Source organism: Sinocyclocheilus grahami, unplaced genomic scaffold (assembly GCF_001515645.1).
Source record: "Sinocyclocheilus grahami isolate Dianchi unplaced genomic scaffold, SAMN03320097.WGS_v1.1 scaffold964.1, whole genome shotgun sequence".
Classification (NCBI taxonomy): Eukaryota; Metazoa; Chordata; class Actinopteri; order Cypriniformes; family Cyprinidae; genus Sinocyclocheilus; species Sinocyclocheilus grahami.
The window spans coordinates 345,625-367,453 of NW_015506143.1; the positions used below are offsets into that span (position 1 = coordinate 345,625).

The following is a 21,829-nucleotide window of genomic DNA, read 5'->3' on the forward strand; positions in this document are numbered from 1 at the left end:
TTGTTGCTGCTGCTCTACACTACACTATCATACACCAGATGACACCAGGGGCACATTCCAGTTGGAAGTGAGCTTCCCTAAGCCCTTCTGCTCACTCTGAAGGGCAGAGGCCATGAATTGGGGACTTTGTAGAGAGCAGAGCAACTGTGACTCATAATCCAGCCAAAAAGAATGCACTTAATGAAGAGAGCACTGAAAGACCACTTCATTTCCTCATTATCTTCACCTGGAAGGTTACTGTGTCCCAATTCAAAGGCTGCATCCCTTGAAGGACTCAGACTTCAAAGGCCACTCCTTTGCAGGTTGGACCGAGGGTTGTTAAATGAGAAGGTCTAGCCTAACTAATTTATTCGCAGCGATGCCATAGAAGAACCATTCAGTCAAAGGTTCTTTAAAGAACAATTTGTTGCTGCTGCTCTACACTACACTACACTATCATACACCAGATGACACCAGGGGCACATTCCAGTTGGAAGTGAGCTTCCCTAAGCCCTTCTGCTCACTCTGAAGGGCAGAGGCCATGAATTGGGGACTTTGTAGAGAGCAGAGCAACTGTGACTCATAATCCAGCCAAAAAGAATGCACTTAATGAAGAGAGCACTGAAAGACCACTTCATTTCCTCATTATCTTCACCTGGAAGGTTACTGTGTCCCAATTCAAAGGCTGCATCCCTTGAAGGACTCAGACTTCAAAGGCCACTCCTTTGCAGGTTGGACCGAGGGTTGTTAAATGAGAAGGTCTAGCCTAACTAATTTATTCGCAGCGATGCCATAGAAGAACCATTCAGTCAAAGGTTCTTTAAAGAACCATCTCTTTCTTACCTTTTTATAATCTGAAGAACCTTCTTTCGTCACAAAGAAGCTTATGTGAAAAAGAAAGGTTCTTCAGATGTTAATGGTTCTTTGTGCAACCATTTAGACAAAGGTTATTCTGTTGCATCGTGAAGCACCTTTATTTTTAAGAGTGAAGGACTGTTTTTGTCACCTCTAACAACTGTGACGAGCGGCAGTCATGTTTGTACTGGACATTGTTATTTTCTTCAAGTTTTAAAGACAAAACAGGGTTCAAAACTTGTCTTTGTATGTTCACTTTGGTCCATTTAAAACCATATCTTGGTAAGATATATGTGAACATTTTTACCACATTATATATTTTTTATTTTTACATTCGTATCATTAGATACATAAGATTATTCGACTAATTATTGTCACTGTCACCAGTCCTGTCACCTAATCTGAACTACATTTCCTATCATCCCTCCTGCTGCTCCCCTGCTTGTTGTCACCAATCATCCAGTCACAATCACCCGCTGTCTCTTATTCCATCTGCACTGGTCTAGTCTCGTCTAATGCCAGGTTCAGACTACACAATATTTTTGTCGGTCACGATTGTCACTGTGTCAGATTACACGAGTTTGACTCCTAAAATCTTGTCGCGTCTTGGACAAGAAACAGGTCAGACTACACGTTGCTTCCCGACCATTCATCGCGTGCCGTCTTTAACGTGATGTCATCGAGAAGGCGGAACTAGTGACTGACTTCTGTAAACATTGCTGAAGCGCTTCCGCTATAGTTCGCCAGCATCTTTCTTTCTTTGTTCTGTCGTGGTAGTCCCTCGATGACACATCATACAGGCAGGAGTACTGTTGCCACAGCTCCACGAACCTTTCCTCCATCTCATAATTCCACCTAGCAGCACCATCATCTCTCCTTCGTTTCGCCATGCTTGAAACCGGTGTATGAAAGAGCTTCTGTGCTGCTATTGGTCAACGTCACCAATGTGACAGAACTCGTCGTGGATGACGAAAAAAAAATGAAACATGCTAGTCTTTCTGTCGTGAAGCATCGCAGACGCGGAATCCATTGTTGTCCACTATGTCACACTACATGAGCTGAAACGATGGAATCTTGCGTCTCGACGCCCATTGTTGTTTACGAATCCCCACGACACCCTACGTCAAGCAAATCGTGGCAAAATCGGGCTAAAATCGTGAAGTCTGAACCTGGCATAAGACCTACCAGATATTCTCCTTGGATTGTTACTCACCTGGGGCCGCTTGCACCAGCTAGACATAAAAGAGCTCAGCGTATGCCCTATGCTGGGCTTTGCAACGTCCAGCTTTACGATAAATATTTACACCTGTTGCACCAACTGAAACTACGATCAGGCACAACTACGCCCGGTGTAGACAATGCTGACAGATTCTCCCACAGTTATAGCTGAGACGACATTCACGCTGCAATGGCTACAACAACTAACAGGCCTATAGAACTGAATTGCTCAAGACATCATAACAAGTGAAGCCACCGCGCCATGATTTCATTGAGTAAACATTTACTAACGAGTCCGCGTTTTTATATCTGAAGTCTCCCTGCACATTCCCATTTCATCAAGGTTAAGTAAAATATAATAAATGTAATGCAATGCTTCTCTCTAGAGTTATTTTTTTATAGCCGACTGTCAGGTTTATGTTGGTTAACATCTAATTGCCAGATTTCCAGTGCCAGCCTGGAGTTATACGGTATTCTGCCTCTGTTTTACTGTACATTAAAGTCTGTGCTTTTAAATTATGGTGTGACTTGTGTACTTTCATGCATCTGCCGGCACTTCTTTAGACAAACAAATTAGATAGATCGCAATCTAACAAACTGCTCCATATAACAAAGCACTGTAAACAAGCAACAACTAGATAACTTGGCAACAATAATTAATCGTAAATAATCTTTAAAGTTTTTCTTTTCTTTTTATAATGCAGATGCCAGCTCTCAGTCTAGGGCTCACTTCTGCACGTGTGAGGAGTCGAATGCCATGACAGCGTATCACATAAAATCAGTTACTGTTCGCAATTAAATCCGTTTCCTACCTTTTCTTGTAACTCGATACAAAACATTGCAATGAACGTCATCGGACATGTTTAATTCACAATCATTCTGAGCATTATTCCTGCTGGCGTTCACATCAATCCACAAGTCGTTCTAAGGTTAAGCTATTTTCATTCAGTTCGATGTAAAAACAATAGGCTAAGTATGTCTTGCATCCTTTAATGTTAGCGAACATTGGGAATAAATTGGTTGCAAAACGGTATCCACTCACGTTTAACTTTTTGTCTGGTTGTTACGGTCAGAATTTTTTTTTTATTACATTACTATATGTTATAGCCTAGCCAGTGATCACTAGATTTTATATAGATGTTACTATAATGATTCTGTAAATGGTGATCAGCACCCAAATATTGTATATAATAATGTGGAAATTACTGCCTTTTGCCATGGCGTGACATCTCACTTTTTGCAGACAGTGCAAAGGCAAAGTACCTACAATAACTTCAAAATAGTGGTAAAAATCAAGTTTTTATAATTAACTCCAAGAACTGCGTTCCCAAACAGCAGACTCAGAAAATAAGATAATTAAATTCAAGTTTATTTCACAATACAAATCGTTGCAAAGCAACTTTACAGCAAATTAAGTTTCTACAATATTTAGTGGTAGCTTATCAGTGGTGACTGTCAGTCAATGTACATATGGCAGAAATGTACGGAAAAATCAATTAAAGACGTAATCAAACAGATGATGAACACTATTAACAGCAATTATTATATGATGCAATCAAACTTATAGCAAAATGTGGTAGTTCTGTATGTTGTTTCAGGGTTGGCATCATCTGAGGTCCTCTGAGGGGTTGGCATCATCTCTTCTCAGGTGTTCTGGATCCAGACTGAAGCTTGTGTAAATCCTAGTTACCACGGGATGTCAATCCCAGCAGAAACAGAGAAACAAATAGAGACATAATTAGCATAGCTGCTGTTCCAACCAAGCAAAATTTATTTGTCTAACCCAAACTAAAGAATAATAATAATGTGCATTTAATCAGATATAACTGCAGTACAAGATTATGAAATGCATTATTTGAATGCTTGGCCAAAGAGATGTGTCTTTAATCTAGATTTAAACAGAGAGAGTGTGTCTGAACCCCGAACGGTATCAGGAAGGCTATTCCAGAGTTTGGGAGCCAAATGCGAAAAAGTTCTACCTCCTTTAGTGGACTTTGCTATCCTAGGTACCTCCAAAAGTCCAGAGTTTTGCGACCTTAGGGAACGCTTCCTAAGATGGATTGTAGCGTGGTAGAAGACTAGTTAGGAACGCAGGAGCTAACCCATTAAGATAACATGACCGTGTTTCATCAGCGCGCTCTGAAGCTCGTAATTTATTGTATACACAAATTATTATACAGTGCCTTCTACTATACAGCAGCAAATTTGGTTTTTCTTTGCAATATTTAGCTCAAGTTAATCAGGAAGTGACGATATGTTCTCTTCAACTCCCTGGTTGGAAACAGTGCTTTATTCGCAAATGTTTTATGCAATATTCCAATTTTGTGCAAATGAACAGGTAAAAGTTCTGTAATAGTACTAATAAACTGAATGAGTTTGAAATACAAAATAACCAGGTTTATATATACAGTGGGGCAAAAAAGTATTTAGTCAGCCACCAATTGTGCAAGTTCTCCCACTTAAAAAGATGAGAGAGGCCTGTAATTTTCATCATAGGTATACCTCAACTATGAGAGACAAAATGAGAAAAAAAATCCAGAAAATCACATTGTAGGATTTTAAAAGAATTTATTTGCATTACAGGCCTCTCTCATCTTTTTAAGTGGGAGAACTTGCACAATTGGTGGCTGACTAAATACTTTTTTCCCCCACTGTATATTTATCATCAATAATTTTTTTTCAATCTCAATCCTTTTAAACTGAATATTGCTTGTTCCACAGCTAGACATATTTTAGCCAGGTTCATACTTTTTAACTCAATACACTTATATCAATATGTACCAATATTTATAATTATAATGATATAATCAGATTATATTAATATTTATATGAAATCAAGTAGATGCAAACCATTCATAATAAACTATGCCATGATTTTATGGCAATTTTTTAAATGTATAATCTTATCTTATGTCTGACTGAAAAAAATACAGTTTATTATTTAAATACGCAGTTTATTTATATAGTTTATTATTTATATTAAGTTTGTTTGCTTATGTTAAGGTGTGTAATTTATCTGTAAATTATGCATTTTATATGTAATTCAAATAAATAAATCTTACATTTAGACCTTTTTATGTGTATAACTGCTTTTATGCTTTCACAAATATTTAGGGCCCAACTAATAAGGATGACAGAAGTTTACAGAATAAGGGGCAACATTTTATATCTATCTGCATCATTGATGTTTGTAATGTGAAATTATAATTATTTAGTTTAATCAAGGATGTAGATTTTTGTTTAAAATCCATTCCCAATGATTCAGTGAGTTATGTGCTGTAACGCTGTGTACTCTTTACAAATGTAACCATAAGTACAGAACATAAGAACAAGAATCAAGACAGCCTGTATTTGTATCCACATATAAACTCAAAGGAAGGTCATTGAATCAAGGTCAAAGAATACTCAACGTCTTTTTCCCTTTAAAAAACATGCAGCATGTTTCTGTAATGCTGAGAAAGAGTGTGCATTTGTCTAAACACGTGAAGCATGTGAGCGTGCAGCATAAACACATGATGGTCAGAGCAGAGCAGCAAAAGCTGGAGAGTTTGAGCAGGACAATCTCTCTCTCTCTCGCTCTCTGAAAGGCTCTATTAATAGAGGTGCTTCCTCTCTTTCCCACTTGCATTCCTCCACCGCCTCGTGCAGAAGTCACCCTGTGAGTATGCACTCACTCATTCATTGGTTCCTTCCCTCTCTCCCGCCTTCTTTCAGAAGCACAACCTCTAACTGTAGATCTGAAGCAGGGTTTGCGTTTCATAGGCTGCTGGCATCAAGTCTGTCGGTGGGATTCCTCTTGGTGGATGTGACCGAGAGAGAGAGTCTTGTGCTGCGCTCAGAGCTCTGGAGCTCTTGGATCCAGTGATGGTTGAGTTGGCTGCGTTGTGGACGCGTGTTCTTCTGCAGATATGTGGTGTTTGCAGTGCAACTCAGAGAAAACACAGTCTCTGCTTGAACTGGAGCTGGACAGCTGGTAAGACTGGACTATTACTAGTGATTGTGTGCAGGTTTAGGTCTGAACTAATGTTTAAACAGTGCATTTTAAGTATAATGACTATAAAATGAATGCCATTAAAGAATAGTTGTTTACATTAGTGCTGTCAAATGATTCATCGCGATTAATCGCATCCAAAATAATAGTTGTTGTTTACATAATATATGTGTGTGTACTGTGTATATTTATTATGTATATATAAATACACACACATGCATGTATGTGTTTAAGAAAAATATGTTACGTTTATATATTAGGGCTTGGTTTTGACACAAATTTCACGATTCGATTTGATTCTCATTCACAAGCATTCGATTTGATTACCAATTCAATATAGATTATTTTGGATATATATCAGGTACAGTACATGCCAAATTTTCTCAAGGAAAAAAAATCTCTCAACTAATGCTGTAAAATATACATGAGAGTCAGTTGGTGCTACATTACTATAATATTGAAAGTTAAAATGGACTGATTTGTTAAAATTACCCTTAATGACGTTTTTAAAATAACAGTTACAATTACATAATAATATTTCTACTTCAGTTCGTTTTTTTGAAACATAAACAATGGTGGCTGTCATAAAAACTTGATGGATTTATTCAAACTGAAATTAAACATTGAAGAACAGTCAAATTTATAATGAATATGTTATATCGTGCATATATTTAGCAAAATGCCCCTCTCTACAGATAATTTTTCTATCTGACTAACGAGTTTATGGTCACCGAATATGTTTTTCTGAGGTAAATTTGACGTTACGTGTATTGTTTACAAGCTGTTATATTGACGTCTTTGCGCGGCTGAAACACTGATTGAGAGATTACATGAATACGAATTGTAAAGTTGTACTCTTTCTTTTAACTTACCTTCAGATGTTTAGTCATGTTTATTGTTTATGTGCTGAAACTGGTATTAATGTGGAGGAGATGATCAGTTCACGTGCCGCGTCTGTTGAACTGAGGCGCTACAGCGATCTGTCACTCCACATTAAACAGTGCCAAAGTGACATTTGTTTAAATATTGCAATACAATGGACATAAATTGAAATCTGAGATATTAAAAGCACCAACGCACAATGCTTATTGCACAATATATATTAGATGGGAAGTGCCCTTCAACGTTCTGTCCATTAACTGAAAACAGGCTAGAATAATCGATTCTTGGGATTTAAGAATCGATATCGTTCCGTAAAAATGAGAATCGATTAATATCGAGATATCAATATTTTTTACCCAGCCCTAATATATATTAAATAAATGTATACATGATATAATTTATATGTAAATATTTTCAATATACAGTGGGGAAAAAAAGTATTTAGTCAGCCACCAATTGTGCAAGTTCTCCCACTTAAAAAGATGAGAGAGGCCTGTAATTTTCATCATAGGTATACCTCAACTATGAGAGACAAAATGAGAAAAAAAATCCAGAAAATCACACATATCATGTAAACAAAAACGTTTCTTTTGAATGTGATTAATCGTGATTAATCGTTTGACAGCACTAGTTAATATTGATGTATTCAGTGATGTTACTGGAAGTGGCCTTTGTCAAGTTACAGTACAGCTGAATTAAGCCAACAAAGGTTTCAAAGTGCTGTAAAATAGACTGTGGAATATAATGTTTGTATTGAAAATCCTGTGTATATAGAAGCTTGTCATGTGCTGTTGACCAGGTTTATGTAAATGTAGCACCGCTTTCATTCATTCTTTGGTCTCTGTAGCAGTGGCCATGTGCCCTGACAGAAGCATTGCTCTATATTTATGAGATGATCACATTAATGACAGTGGTTTTTTAGCCTGTCCAGCTGAGAGATACAGTGTAACATGACAGTCCATATGTTTCAGGTCTCGAACACAGAGTTCTTAGACAGTATGAAACTGAATGTATTTGCTTGTCAGAGATGTCCTCGGCTGAGGTTAGACATCTTAGTCAAGGCTTTCATGCAGAGGAGCTCTTTAAAGCTTCATGTTATGGTTTATTTATAATGTCCAGTGTTGTTGTGGAAGGTCTGTGCTTCTCTGTTAACCATTGGAAGGCCATGAGGCATTCGTCATTCTGGATGAATTTTCGGTTGCACTTTATTTTAAGGTAATATTAATTAACTACATGTACTTACTGTATGGTTAGGGTTAGGATTAGGGTTTAGCTTAGGTTACTTGCATGTAATTATGGCTAATTTGTTATTGTGATAGTAAGTACATGTAACGTGTAACAAGGACACCGTAAAATAAAGTGTTACCTAAAGTGTTATCGAATTTTCAAATTAAAGTAGCTGATTGTATTTTTTATTACCTTTCGTGGAATTTTTGTTTTTTTTCCCAGTTCAACACATGTGTGTTGTGTTTTTGTCTCTGTCACATGTCTGCAGTGCCGAGCTAGATAACAGAATAACACCAGAAAGATCAGCAGGGAACGGCTGCTTCCTTTGCTGGAGGACACATAATAGCCACATCATATCCTGTGCCAACAGCCCTGCAGCAAAACTACAAATCAGCAGACAATTTGACTCGGGACATATTATTTTTACTGTAGCATTGTTGGTTATGGGATACCTGTGTGATTATTTGGTTGCCTGTATCATCCAATAATTCACTGACTAATTTTGAAAGGTCTGCAAGAGGAGCTCTTATGTAGCGGCAGAAATATTAAAAAAATATTCACATCACACTTTAAATGCCTGAATGTTATTGCATTAGATAACAAAATATCAAAGCAAGTGGCATCAGTAAACTATTTCTGCTAGAGCTTTTCTCAGTTACATTGCACTTTTGCATTGACTTTAAAGTTACTGGTGTCAAGTCAGTTCTCGTCAAGTTCACACACAGGTGGAGTTCATATGTAGTTCATTACATCACAGCTATGAAGAGTTCCATTCATGTTTGACAAAGCAAAAAAGTCTCCCAATAGCTGAGTATCTCGTTTGTTGTAGTTGTTTTTACCTCAAACCTACAACACATTGTCTTTTTTTGTGAAACATTGTGCTTGGCTGTCCCTCTTTAAATATCAAACCAAGTGGCATTAATTTTTGTTATCAAATATGATGACTTTTAAGTGTGGCTTTGTGGTTTAAGTGTCCACACACTTTTTGAGATCACTGTATGTTTAATATGTGATGTTGTGTTTGACTCTGTCATCTACAATTAAAACTGCAAGTGGGTCATGTGGTCTGCAGTGTGTTTCAGTGTGTTTCAGGCACATATGGAAATCCACTTGAGACAACCAGCATACACGCACGCACACACACACACACACACACACACACACACAGGGCTGAAGTCTGCTCTCCATTAACGTGATGGACTCCCAAAGAATTTTCCTGCCCTCTTTCTCATCCACCTTTATTCACTTGGAATGCTGGAATCCCCCAGCTATTTGTCAAACACCTGGTGGACACACACACACACACACACACACACTATTTGACACACTATTTTCCTAATTAATGCTGTACAGTTGCTTTGACACGATCTGTATTGTTAAAAGCGTTATAAATAAAGGTGACTTGACTTGACTTGACACACACAACAAAAAAATCCAAATTAAACTAAATAATTTTAATGCCAACAGGGTTTTGGGGGGGAATTTTGGACTGAGGTACTAGTTTGTTTAAATAATAGACAAGGCTCCTGAATGGCAATGCGATGTGAGAGAACACATTCATGTGTGTGTGTGTGTGTTTTTTTTCTTTTTTTCTTTTCCGTTTTCTTGTGGAAATCTTCTGTGGTTATGGTGGCCACTCTTAATTTACGGTTAGAAACAGTTGAGGCTCTAGGGCTCTGTAGGAAATGTCATTTTAGACTGTTCTTCATTTTCCCCTCAATCATACAGCAGCTGTTTCTTTTTAACATGACCTATGATGGGGAAGTGACTTCACTAGAAGAGTCTGAGTCACACACTTTCACAGCGTTTTGCCAAATCACTAGATTAAACCTAATTTACAGAGGCTTTCCTCGTAAAGTAGCTATCTAAATTGAAATTGTTGTTTATAAACAGTCTGTCTGTCTGTCTGTCTGTCTGTCTATCTATCTGTCTATCCGTCCGTCCGTCTGTCCGTCTCTGTCTGTCTGTCTGTCTGCCTCTCTGTCTGTCTATCTATTTATCTATCTATCTATCTATCTATCTATCTATCTATCTATCTATCTATCTATCTATCTATCTATCTATCTATCTATCTATCCGTCTGTCCGTCTGCCCGTCTGTCTATCTATCTATCTATCTGTCCGTCCGTCCGTCCGTCCGTCTGTCTCTGCCTGTCTGTCTGTCTGTCTATCTATCTATCCGTCTGTCTGTCTGCCTGTCTGTCTATCTATCTATCTATCTATCTATCCGTCTGTCTGTCCGTCCGTCCCTGTCTGTCTGTCTGTCTGTCTGTCTGTCTCTGCCTATCTGTCTGTCTGTCTGTCTGTCTGTCTGTCTGTCTGTCTGTCTGTCTGTCATATGTATAAAAGCCAAGTCAGAAAGTCAACTTCATTTCTAATGTGCCTTATACAATATAGATTTTTTCACAGCAGCTTCAAAATAGTATCAAATTCACATTCTGCTGTAAAGCAGCTCTAAGTCAATAGTGTCATTCTACAGCTCAAGTCAGTTGAGTATTGATTCAGTTCAGTTGCATAACTGTGTAAAATTCATCAGTCATACATACTGTATATACAGTGTATATGTGCATGTACAGTATGTGTGAGTGCTATGACAAACTCCTGTTCTTCACTGCACTCTGAACAAGCAGAAGACACACGAGCGTTGTGTTTGACATTTTTCACATCTGTGTGTAGTTTGGCGCGCATGTGGCTAATTATTTTGTTTGTGTGTAAAGTTACTATGCAAAAATACATTTTTTAGAAGAGTTAAAACAGTTTTCAAAGAAGTGTTTGCTTTTGCAAGATGTGTGTGACGTTTTGTATGTTGTATGTGTGTTTTGTGGTTTTGTGTAGAATTTTGAGAAATGGAGCCATAGTTTCAAAAACTGTGTGTAAGCATTTTGAAAAAAACTATAAACCATTTTGTGCCTGTGTTGTTAGTTTATGCTGCTCTTGGTAGGTTGCACTTGTTAGTATGGAAATGCACTGGTTGTGTCTGCATTCTTTAATTTGCACATTGCCAGTAGATCAACCACTCCCATCTGTGTTTTTATGAGATTGCAGCTAATTCCATTTTACCCTGTTCAGTAAATTTGGCCAATATTTGTGATGGTATACTGAAAATTGGAAATGTCCCAAAGGGTCTCTACACACTAGAGATTGCTCATTTAAGGATAGAGGATAAGAATGCATAACATCCTTGAAGTTGTTACAGTACATTATAATTACAAAATTCATTGGATCTGCTTCTCTGAATGTCTGCCTCAGAATGAATGTGAGGACTGAATGAATTCATGCTGCAGTCACACTGACAGCAATACAATCACCGGAGATCACAGAGTGATCATGCTGTTGGTTGCTAGTAGACATTCCTGTCTGTATCACACGGACCACACTATATTCACTAGATTTGGGCAAACTTGAGCTCTGCTTTGCAACTGTTGACATTAGTGACCAACGTGGCGTACTGTAAGTGACAAAAGTTGTTCAGTGAATGAATGGTGCTGCATAATTATCCTTTACATGTTAAAAATGTTCAATCCTAATGCTGAAATTATTCTCCAACTCACTTTACATGAGCAGCATGGCTTCTAAACTGTGTGCTGGCATTTGTGTTTGAGCACTAGGGAAGCTAGCCACCCGCGAGAGAGGAACGTGTCAGTGTTTGCCAGGACAGATGGTGCATGAGATCCGTCTCCAGAGATTTTATGCAAGAAGTGTGAATTTCACTGTGTCGACAGCACATCTCCATGACTGCATGTACTCTGTGTGAATGTGTGGACACGGCACTCATCTGGTCACTGAGATCTTCACCTGTAGTCCCTTTCAGTACATCACAATCAGTCATAAACAATTCTGTACTGTACTTGTATTGACTTAGGTTGAAAAGTAGGGTCTGATAGCAAGCATTGATACTTCAATACCAATGTTATTTACTTACTAATGCTATGACTTGCCTAATAGCATGTTTAGAGAAGCACTTTATTACGCCCTTTATTGTTATGTTTGGTATCATGCTGTAAATCTGATCAACAGAATAATAAATTCAGGATGTGTAAATAAAATGTAGTCTGGATTATTCTCATTTAAAAGTAAGACTTAAATTATATATTATGTTTAAGGGTAGCATTTTATTTTTCAGTCCTGTTCCGCATGCACTAACCCTGAACCTACCTCTAAATCTAACCTTAACCCATGTTAGTTACCTTATACTACCCAGTACTTTCTTAGGAGTATGTACACTGAAAATACACATAAGTGCACATACTGTAAAATAAAGTACATCCAATTTAAGGATAAAGGATCACTAGTCTGTCTTTTGATTAGTTAAAACAGCCTAATGTTCAGTGCTTCACATTAGTTGTGCATAAGTCTCTTCATTTCATAAAGAGGTGTGTTTGGTTGACATTTGCGTTCAGCCTCTCCTGCTGCATTGTAAGGTCTTCTTTACACTTGTTTGTACAGTGATGCATGTGACTGGAGGCATGACAACTGCAAACACAGAGGAGGAAGTTGTTGAAGGAAGTTTCTTTTCTACATTATTTGAGCAAAATCCTGTACATGCAGACGAGTTCATGACTCTACGCCGAGCGTGATGTGCTGGTGTGTAAATGATTGGTTTCATCAGAGCAGACTTTGGCTCTCTGCAGGAAACCGAACTGCCCTTTGAACTTGTGGCTTACAATGGCAGATAAACAGAAGAAGCTGAACTTCTTTGGCAGGAGGTCTTTCTTTGGACAACATTCTCGTCGAAATTCTGCGAAGAGTAAGAGTTAGTGAGTAATTTTCATGTAAATATGGAAGATATATGCTCTGACTGAAGTAAGCATAGGGAACACATGACTCACAAAATGAAAAGGCGTTTGTGTGCTAAGCATGTGCTAGATAGATGTGCAGTCTTAACTTGATCACTTGAATGTATTTGGTAGAATTTCATTGCTTTAACTTCATTGCATCACCTTAGCATCCTGTAGTTGTGAAGTTTAGGTGTTGTGTAGGATTAGGGATGTAGAATACGGTCATGCAGAATATGTGCTTTATAAGTACTAATAAACAGCAACAATGGTAATAATAGGCATTCTAGTAAGCAACTAGTTAATAGCGGGAATTGGTCCCATTGGTCCCAAAGTGTTACCATGTTTTTTTTTTTAAGTTTTGCTCAGTCTTGAAAATCAGGTTTTACGAGTTGTTCAAATATTGACAGCGTTTAATGAAACATGCATTATATGTGCCTAAAACTGTATGTACAATAGCTTTAAGGCAAAGTCATAAGTTCACAATTAAATTAGTTCTAAATTTACTTTGAAACTTAGAATCAAGTGCATAAACGACAATACTCCTGGTGCTTCTAGAAACATGGGATGTGTTCACCCCTAAATGTTTCTTATCTTTTTAAATTGAACAACGAAGGCTGCTTTGCATAGATCCAATCTTTTGACACATATCCAGTTATTTGTGCCGCCTGTTTACTTGAATCTCACCTGACTGCCAAAATATACCGACAGCAACACTTAGAATAGTTGGAAGTGTTGAATATGAGCACAACCAAATGTGATGTTCATAGCAATGCTTTTAAACGTGTCTATAGTGGCTTACAAAGCATCAGAACATTGCATCTGATTCTGCAAAGGAGGAGGAGGAGGAAAATTTTATGAAAATGCAGCCTATCACAGAAGCATATAAAAGCTTTTATATCTCTTTTTAATGTTTGTGCATAAGCACAGCAGAACGTTTGCGTGAGAATCTTTTCTGCACATGCAATGTATGTGAAATTGTTAGTGAATTCATATTCCATGTAACCATGTAAATGTTGTAAGTGTGTATTTTTACATTCATTAATTTGCCTTCTTGTCTTGTCTAGTGTGGAGGGGAGTGTTCAAAACAGTGAGCCCGGCCCTTCCCTGGACACCAGCACAGGATATGGCCGAGGCCCTGTCACACACAGTTCTTCCTTGAGTCCGGAGCAGTTTGAAAGCCCAGTGTACGGCCACAGCGTCCAGCCAGGCCCTCAGCGCCCGCAGCGGCCCAAACTACAGCACTCTCAGTCCATCCTCCGCAAGCAGGCAGAGGAGGAGGCCATCAAGCGCTCACACTCCCTCTCTGAGAGCTATGAGCTCTCCACAGACCTGCAGGACAAGAAGGTACAGTATCGCGGCAAATTAATAGTGCACCAGAGCTTTGAATGCTATGCTGCATTTTGTAGTTTGCACAATCATGATTATCATATGTGATCACATATGTGTGTGTGTGTGTTTCAAAACTTGTATAACACTTTATTTTGAAACACATATTTTGAAACACACATAACGTTGTTGATAATCAGAAATTCTACTAATAAGTAACTTTGCACCTACATGTCAACTATAGCAGTCATTACAGTATTAGTACATTGTAAAAATGATTGTGAATTTAACGGTAAAAGACCTAAAAAACCTATTTGCTTAACGGTGAAAAACTGCAATGCACATTTCATGTAATTTTACGGTAATCATTTTGGAAGTTAAAAAGAACATATCATTTACAGTGAAAACCATAAATTGACATTCCCAGAATTCCCTGCGTTACATTTGATGTTTTTTTGTCGAAAAAACTGTTTCATATTAGTTTTTCTTTAATGGTTATGTTCATTAGGGTTGTACCGTATGTTACACCTAATGTTGTTAAATGAATGTCTATTGCATTATTTCAGGTTCATGTGTGTTACCATGATGGTGTTTAGTGCTTGTGTGAATGGCACTGTGCATCTTCAATGTACGTTAGTATTTTCCTTCTCAGCTTGTGGAAGAGCTGTTTGTGATAAGCTTTGGTTCATCATGTGACTTTCTCATGACCCCATGCTTTTGGTGGTTATTAGTGTATTACAAAAGTACTAAACAGATTTCAGTACTTTAATAGGTTGCTATATTAACATTAATATCAGTTAATAAAATATGTTTTTTAAATCAGGAAAACCTCAAATGTTGCTACTGTATTTTTAATGGTAAATTATTATTATTTATTTTTTTACAGTGTAAACTGTCTGCTTAATATCTGCTAACACTTTAGTTTGATGCTCCACCAACAGACATTCTACTGACTATAAGTAACTTTACAAATGCATATCAACACTAACCCTAAACTAACAGTCTACTAATACTCTAATGAGAGTTAGTTGACATGATGTTGAAAATTAATGGCAGTTAGTTGACAAATATTTGCAACATTACGGTCACACTTTAGTTTGGGGACCAATTCTCACAATTTAACTAGGCCTTTGACTTTTGTGTTAAACTCCTAATGTGCTGCTTATTAATAGTTGGTAAGGTAGTTGTTAAGTTTAGGTATTGGGTGGGTTAAGCGATTTAAAATATGGTCATACATACATAATATGTGCTTTATAAGTACTAATAAACAGCCAATATGCTAGTAATACAGTATAGGGTAACGCTTTATTTTGATAGTCAACTTTAGACATTCTACTAACAGTAAGTAACTTTGCAACTACATGTCAACTATCAGTCATTAGAGTATTAGTAGACTGTCTGCTTAATATCTTCTAACACTTTATTTTGATGGGTCCACAACATACTGACTATGAGAAACTTTGCAAGTATATGCCAGCTTATTCTACTAACCCTAAAATTAACCTAACAATCTACTCTGAGAGTTAGTAGACATGTAGTTGCACATTACTGAGAATTAGTTGACATGTAGTTGCAAGCTACTTATAGTTAGTAGAATGTATAAAGCGGACTATTGAAATAAAGTGGAACCAAAAATCGTTTAATGTTAAACACTATTGTTTATACACAATGTGTTGTACCTTCTAATTAACCCTAATTGGTTTGTTATGATATTGTCTTAATCATATGGTTCTTGGTTTTCTAAGGTGGAAATGCTTGAGCGGAAATACGGAGGCCGTTTCATAACCCGCCATGCAGCGCGCACCATCCAGACAGCTTTCCGGCAATACCAGATGAACAAGAACTTTGAGCGCCTCAGGAGCTCGATGTCGGAGAACCGCATGACCCGCAGGATCCTTCTGTCCAACATGAGGATGCAGCTTTCCTTTGAGGGGCCTGAGAAAGCCCACGGCTCTGTTTTGGAGGGGAGGCAAATGTCTCTCCTGGACGACGTCAACCAAGTAGGAGGCATGGTGAAGGCTGCAGAGATGGTCCCAGTCATTTTGGAAGCCCCAGAAACTCAAAACGACTTGACAGACACAATCACAGAGCTAGAGGACACTTTCTCCAGGCAAGTGAAGTCACTGGCAGAGTCGATCGACGATGCACTGAACTGCCGTAGTCTGCAGCCCGAGCAAGCAGTTTGTCAGGAGAGCAAGCATCAGGATGATGAGATCTGCGACGTGACGCTCTTCATCGATGAAGAGGAGCTCTCACTGCTGGTCCAGCCATTCACAGACGCCAGGAATGAGAAGCTGGACACGGACACTCCTTCCCTCGAGCGCCAGGGGCCGGGCTTACCCCTGCTGACCATCGAGCCTCCCAGCGACAGCGCAGCAGATACAAGCCACCGCAACATTCACCAGCGCATCGCAGCCGGGCCCTGTCCCAAACAAGGGCTACCTCCTAGAGTCCCCTCGCTCTCTGGAGATGAAGAGCCACTTCGACACCGGCAGCTGGAGAGCCACTTGGCCGCCAACGGCAAGCGGCAGAGCAAGTCCGAGTCAGACTTCTCAGACGGAGACAATGACAGCATCAACAGCAATTCAAACTCCATTGACACGATAAACTCAGAACTGCCATCTAGAGACGAGAGTCTCAGCAAACAGACCTACCACAAAGACACTCGCAACAGCTGGGACTCTCCGGCCTTCAGCAGCGATATCATGCGCAAGAGGCAATACCGCATCGGCCTCAACCTCTTCAACAAGTATGTATTACAATTATCAAAATTGAGATTTATACAGCATGAATTAATAAGCTTTCCATTGATGTATGGTTTGTTAGGATAGGACAATATTTGGCCGAGATACAACTATTTGAAAATCTGGAATCTGAGGGTGCAAAAAAATCTAAATATTGAGAAAATCGCCTTTAAAGTTGTCCAAATGAAGTTCTTAGCAATGCAAAAATTAAGTTTTAATATATTTACAGTAGGAAATTTACAAAATATCTTCATGGAACTTAATGATGATTTTTGGCATAAAATAAAAATCTATAATTTTGACCCATACAATGTATTGTTGGCTATTGCTACAAATATACCCCAGCGACTTAAGACTGCGTTTGTGCTCCAGGGTCACATATTTTATCACTGGGTATGAAGGGATAATTTAAGGATCAATTCTCACTATTAACTAGCCGCTTATTAGCATGCATATCACTAGCATATTGGCTGTTTATTAGTACTTATACAGTACTCTGCATGATCACATTTTAGATCCCTTAATCATACACATACCTAAACTTATCTATTACTACTTTACTACGCTACTATTAATAAGCAGCACATTAGCAGTAGGAGTTCAAAAGTCGTAGTTAATAGTGAGAAATGGATCTTAAAATAAAGTGTGACTGTGATATTAATATTATTGTATATTATGTATGTGTTTATTGGGCTGAATTCACTGCAGCACTTTAATCATATTTTTATGTCTATCCTTCAGCCTTTTTCTTTTTAATTATTATTTGATTTGTTGTTTAGGTATATTTCCACTAATTTTATCACCAATTTTAAATCCTAATTTAGAATTCTCAAATTCTGGTGTATGTTTTTTCTTTTTCAAAATATATTTTGTGCCAACCCTGAAAATGTTTTAGGGTCGAATGTTTCAGGGTCATTACTCTGTACTTTCAGAAAGCCAGAGAAGGGCATCCAGTACCTGATGGAGAGGGGCTTTATTCCTGACACACCTGTAGGTGTGGCCCACTTCCTGCTGCAGAGGAAAGGCTTGAGTAGACAAATGATTGGAGAATTTCTCGGGAACAGACAGAAACAGTTCAACAGGGATGTTTTAGAGTACGTATTTGCCTTTTTTTCATTTATTCATCTACATGTTATCAGTTTTCATAGTTTATAATTGCCACGTTCCACAAATAAAATACACAAATTACATAAATCCTATGTTTTGTAGAGAATGTTTTAGAAAAACTAGCTTAAATAAAATGAACCTAGCATACAGTAGCTAGTTTTAAACACATTCATATCTAATTCAAACAAAGTGGACCTCTTCTATTTTTACACAAACAGTATCTCTGACTGTGTTTGTCAAAATCAACTAGTCAACCATGTAACTAAAGTGAAATTTGTAACCTAGATACTTGCAACCTTTTTGCTCCCAATTAGGCTACTAATTTTAGTTTTTCCACTGATAATGTATTTAAAAACAAAACACTTTTTCTGTACCCTGTTTGTGCAAACTGGCAATTGTGGCATGCAGCAAGCATGTGTTGACGTTTGAGGGCACACTCTTAAAATTAAAGGTGCTTAAAAGGTTCTTCACGGCGATGCCATAGAAGAACCATTTTTGGTTCCACAAAGAACCATTCAGTCACAGGATCATCTCTTTCTTACCTTTTTATAATCTGAAGAACTTTCTTTCGCCACAAAGAAGCTTTCGTGAAACAGAAAGGTTCTTCAGATGTTAAAGGTTCTTTATGCAACCATTTAGACAACAAGGTTCTTCTATGGCATGGTGAAGCAGCTTTATTTTTAGGAGTGCGTGTGTGTCTGTTGCAGCTGTGTGGTGGATGAGCTGGATTTCTCAGTGATGGAGCTGGATGAAGCTTTGAGGAAATTCCAGGCTCAAATCCGGGTTCAGGGCGAGGCACAGAAGGTGGAGCGCCTGATCGAGGCTTTCAGGTGTGTTATCAAGCAACATACATCTACATACATACATCTTATTTTTAAATCATTATGAAGTGTTATAACTTAGAAAAGACAAATATACAAGTGGCACTAATTCTAAAAAGATCATTTCATTGCTTCATATTGTAATGTTTTAACATGCTTGATCAGAGTTACAGTGATCTGGGATGTGTCTTTGTTCAGCCAGCGCTACTGCATCTGTAACCCTGATGTGGTCCGTCAGTTCAGAAACCCTGACACCATCTTCATCTTGGCTTTCGCCATCATCCTCCTCAACACAGACATGTACAGCCCCAACGTCAAGCTGGAACGCAAGATGAAACTTGAGGACTTTGTCAAGAATCTGCGAGGTTTTGATTGAAACACACACATCCGTAAATCACATCCGTCAACTGAACTCTGGATAGATAGGAAAACAAAACAGATACAGCTGTAATGGCAGTCTTGTGTTTGTGTTGGAAGGGGTTGATGATGGCGAGGACATCCCTCGGGAGATGCTGGTTGGGATTTACGAGCGGATCCAGAAGAAGGAGCTCAAAACCAATGAGGACCACGTGTCTCAGGTGCAGAAGGTGGAGAAACTCATTGTGGGCAAGAAGCAAGTAGGTTCATCATATTTCTGCTTTATGAAACTGTCGTACATTTGCTAAAAGATGCAGACTTTTATTGTGAATCCCCAGTCATTGACCTTCTTCTTAAACACTATCTGTGTAATTAATGAAGATAATGAGAGGCCGTCAGTTGGTCATTCTTCAACAATTCAGATATGACCATTTTGAATTTAGTAAAGAGAATTGCATTAGTACACACACACTTGACTTTGCCTCTTGCATTACAGATGGGATCACTTCAGCATGGCCTTGGATGTGTAAGTATTTTTTTATGATGTATAAATACAGCAGCTGTCCATCTGTGTGTGACTAATCATTATTTCTTTCCACGCTTCACCACCACAGTCGCTTTCCCTATGTAATTTTCTTTCCAAATGTCATATCTGGACCTAAAATCAATAACTGGATGCACTGGATGTAAAACATTTTCTTTGTCCTTTCAAAACTCTAGATACATAATTTAAATACTAATACACTATGTATAGATTTGGTAACAGAACCCAAATGTAATCTCACGTTCACAAAAATACTCTTCCAAGAGTTAAAAGCTGAGTGAAATGCTTCACGTCATGTACAGTAAATTAATCTGACTGTGTGCACTTACAGTACGTAAAGGGATAGTTCATCCAAAAATGAAAATTAATTTACTCACTCTCATATTGTTACAAAAGTTGTTACAAAAGAAGATATTTAGAAGAATGTTGGTATCCAAACTGTTGCTTGTAACCATTCATTTCCATAGCATTTTTTTTTTCAATACTATGGAAGTCAATGGCAACCATCAACTTGTTTGGTTACCAACATTCTCCAAAATAACTTATTTTGTGTTCAGCAGAAGAAAGAAACTCATACAGGTTTGGAACAACTTGAGGGAAAGTAAATAATGACAGAATTTTCAAGTTTTGGGTGACCTATCCCTTTAACCATATTTTGGATGCAAATATGCCCTCATAAGTGAGCTAAATGTGACAAAACTTCCTTGCTTTGGGGAAATTCTCATTGGTGAAAACAATAATAAAAAGGTAAATAAAGGGTTAGGGTGTGTTCAGTTATAGTTTTATAGCTAGCTCTATATAAAAACAGTAGAAGAGAAAAAAAATATTATAGCACAGTATAAAAATAGGCGTTGGTCGGTGGAAAGTCCCCACCATGACAGAGAAACAAACACGTGTGTGTGTGTGTGTGTGTGTTACAGGTGCTGTCTCAGGCCCATCGCAGGCTGGTGTGCTACTGCAGACTGTTCGAGGTCCCAGATCCCAACAGACTGCAAAAACTGGGGCAGCACCAGCGGGAGATCTTCCTGTTTAATGACCTGCTGGTGGTGAGAGATCACAAAGACACATAGAACGCATGACATGAGCATGCTACATCGCCTACTAAAGCTAAATACTCTCATGAATGGACAAATATCAGCATGTGTTGATCACTGTGATTTCTGCCACTTTGTGACAGGTTACCAAGATCTTCCAGAAGAAGAAAAACTCAGTGACGTATAGTTTCAGGCAGTCTTTCTCTCTGTACGGGATGCAAGTGATGCTCTTTGAGAACCAGTGTAAGAAATATGAACACAGCCAATCTTTCTGAATGGAAGGCTAGAAGTGCCATTAAAATAATAAGTTGTGCTGTCAAACGATTAATCTTGATTAATCGCATCCAAAATAAAAAAATTTTTTTTTTTACATTTACATTTAGTCATTTTGCAGATGCTTTTATCCAAAGCGACTTACAATTGGGGAATACAGACACAGTAAGTGCTCGTTAAACCAAGTTTCAGGCATTTGTTCAAATAAGTACAAGCTAGAAAGGGAAGGAATAAAGAGAAAGACAAAGCTTTTTTTTTTTTTTTTAGGATGAAGGCAAGTAGCGTCAAAAGAGATGAGTTTTCAGCTGTCCCTTTAAAATTGTCAGGGATTCAGCATTCTGGATAGGGGTGGGAAGATCATTCCACCAGCCAGGAATGGTGAACGAGAATGTTCTGGAAAGTGATTTTGAGCCTCTCTGTGATGGTACCACGAGGCATCGCTCACTAGTGGCTCTCAGACTTCTGGAGGGGAGGTAGATTTGTAATAGTGAGTGGAAGTAGGCGGGTGCTGAGTCTGTGGCTGTTCTATATGCAAGCATCAATGTCTTGAACTTGATACGAGCCGCAACCAGTAGCCAGTGTGAGGAGATAAAGAGAGGTGTAACATGGGCTCTTTTGGGCTCGTTGAAGACCAGTCGTGCCGCTGCATTCTGAATAATTTGTAGAGGTTTGATTGTGCTTGATGGAAGTCCAG

The 21,829-nt window shown here is 38.3% G+C and overlaps 1 protein-coding gene across 5 annotated transcripts in view; it reads left to right on the top strand.

The window, feature by feature from the left end:
* Positions 1–21,829, top strand: part of LOC107564797 (IQ motif and SEC7 domain-containing protein 1-like) — an 81,028-nt gene that overhangs the window by 45,676 nt on the left and 13,523 nt on the right. For 3 of the 5 annotated variants that reach the window (XM_016249954.1, XM_016249959.1, XM_016249957.1), the window contains 9 exons: positions 13,994–14,273; positions 16,001–17,004; positions 17,932–18,093; positions 18,814–18,936; positions 19,126–19,292; positions 19,405–19,544; positions 19,781–19,810; positions 20,749–20,874; positions 21,006–21,105. In XM_016249954.1, the coding sequence (XP_016105440.1) occupies positions 13,994–14,273; positions 16,001–17,004; positions 17,932–18,093; positions 18,814–18,936; positions 19,126–19,292; positions 19,405–19,544; positions 19,781–19,810; positions 20,749–20,874; positions 21,006–21,105 (2,132 nt within the window). Of the gene's footprint in view, positions 1–5,820; positions 6,026–12,787; positions 12,909–13,993; positions 14,274–16,000; positions 17,005–17,931; positions 18,094–18,813; positions 18,937–19,125; positions 19,293–19,404; positions 19,545–19,780; positions 19,811–20,748; positions 20,875–21,005; positions 21,106–21,829 lie in introns of those variants that run through there. The other 2 variants (XM_016249958.1, XM_016249956.1) reach the window with 2 other exon arrangements.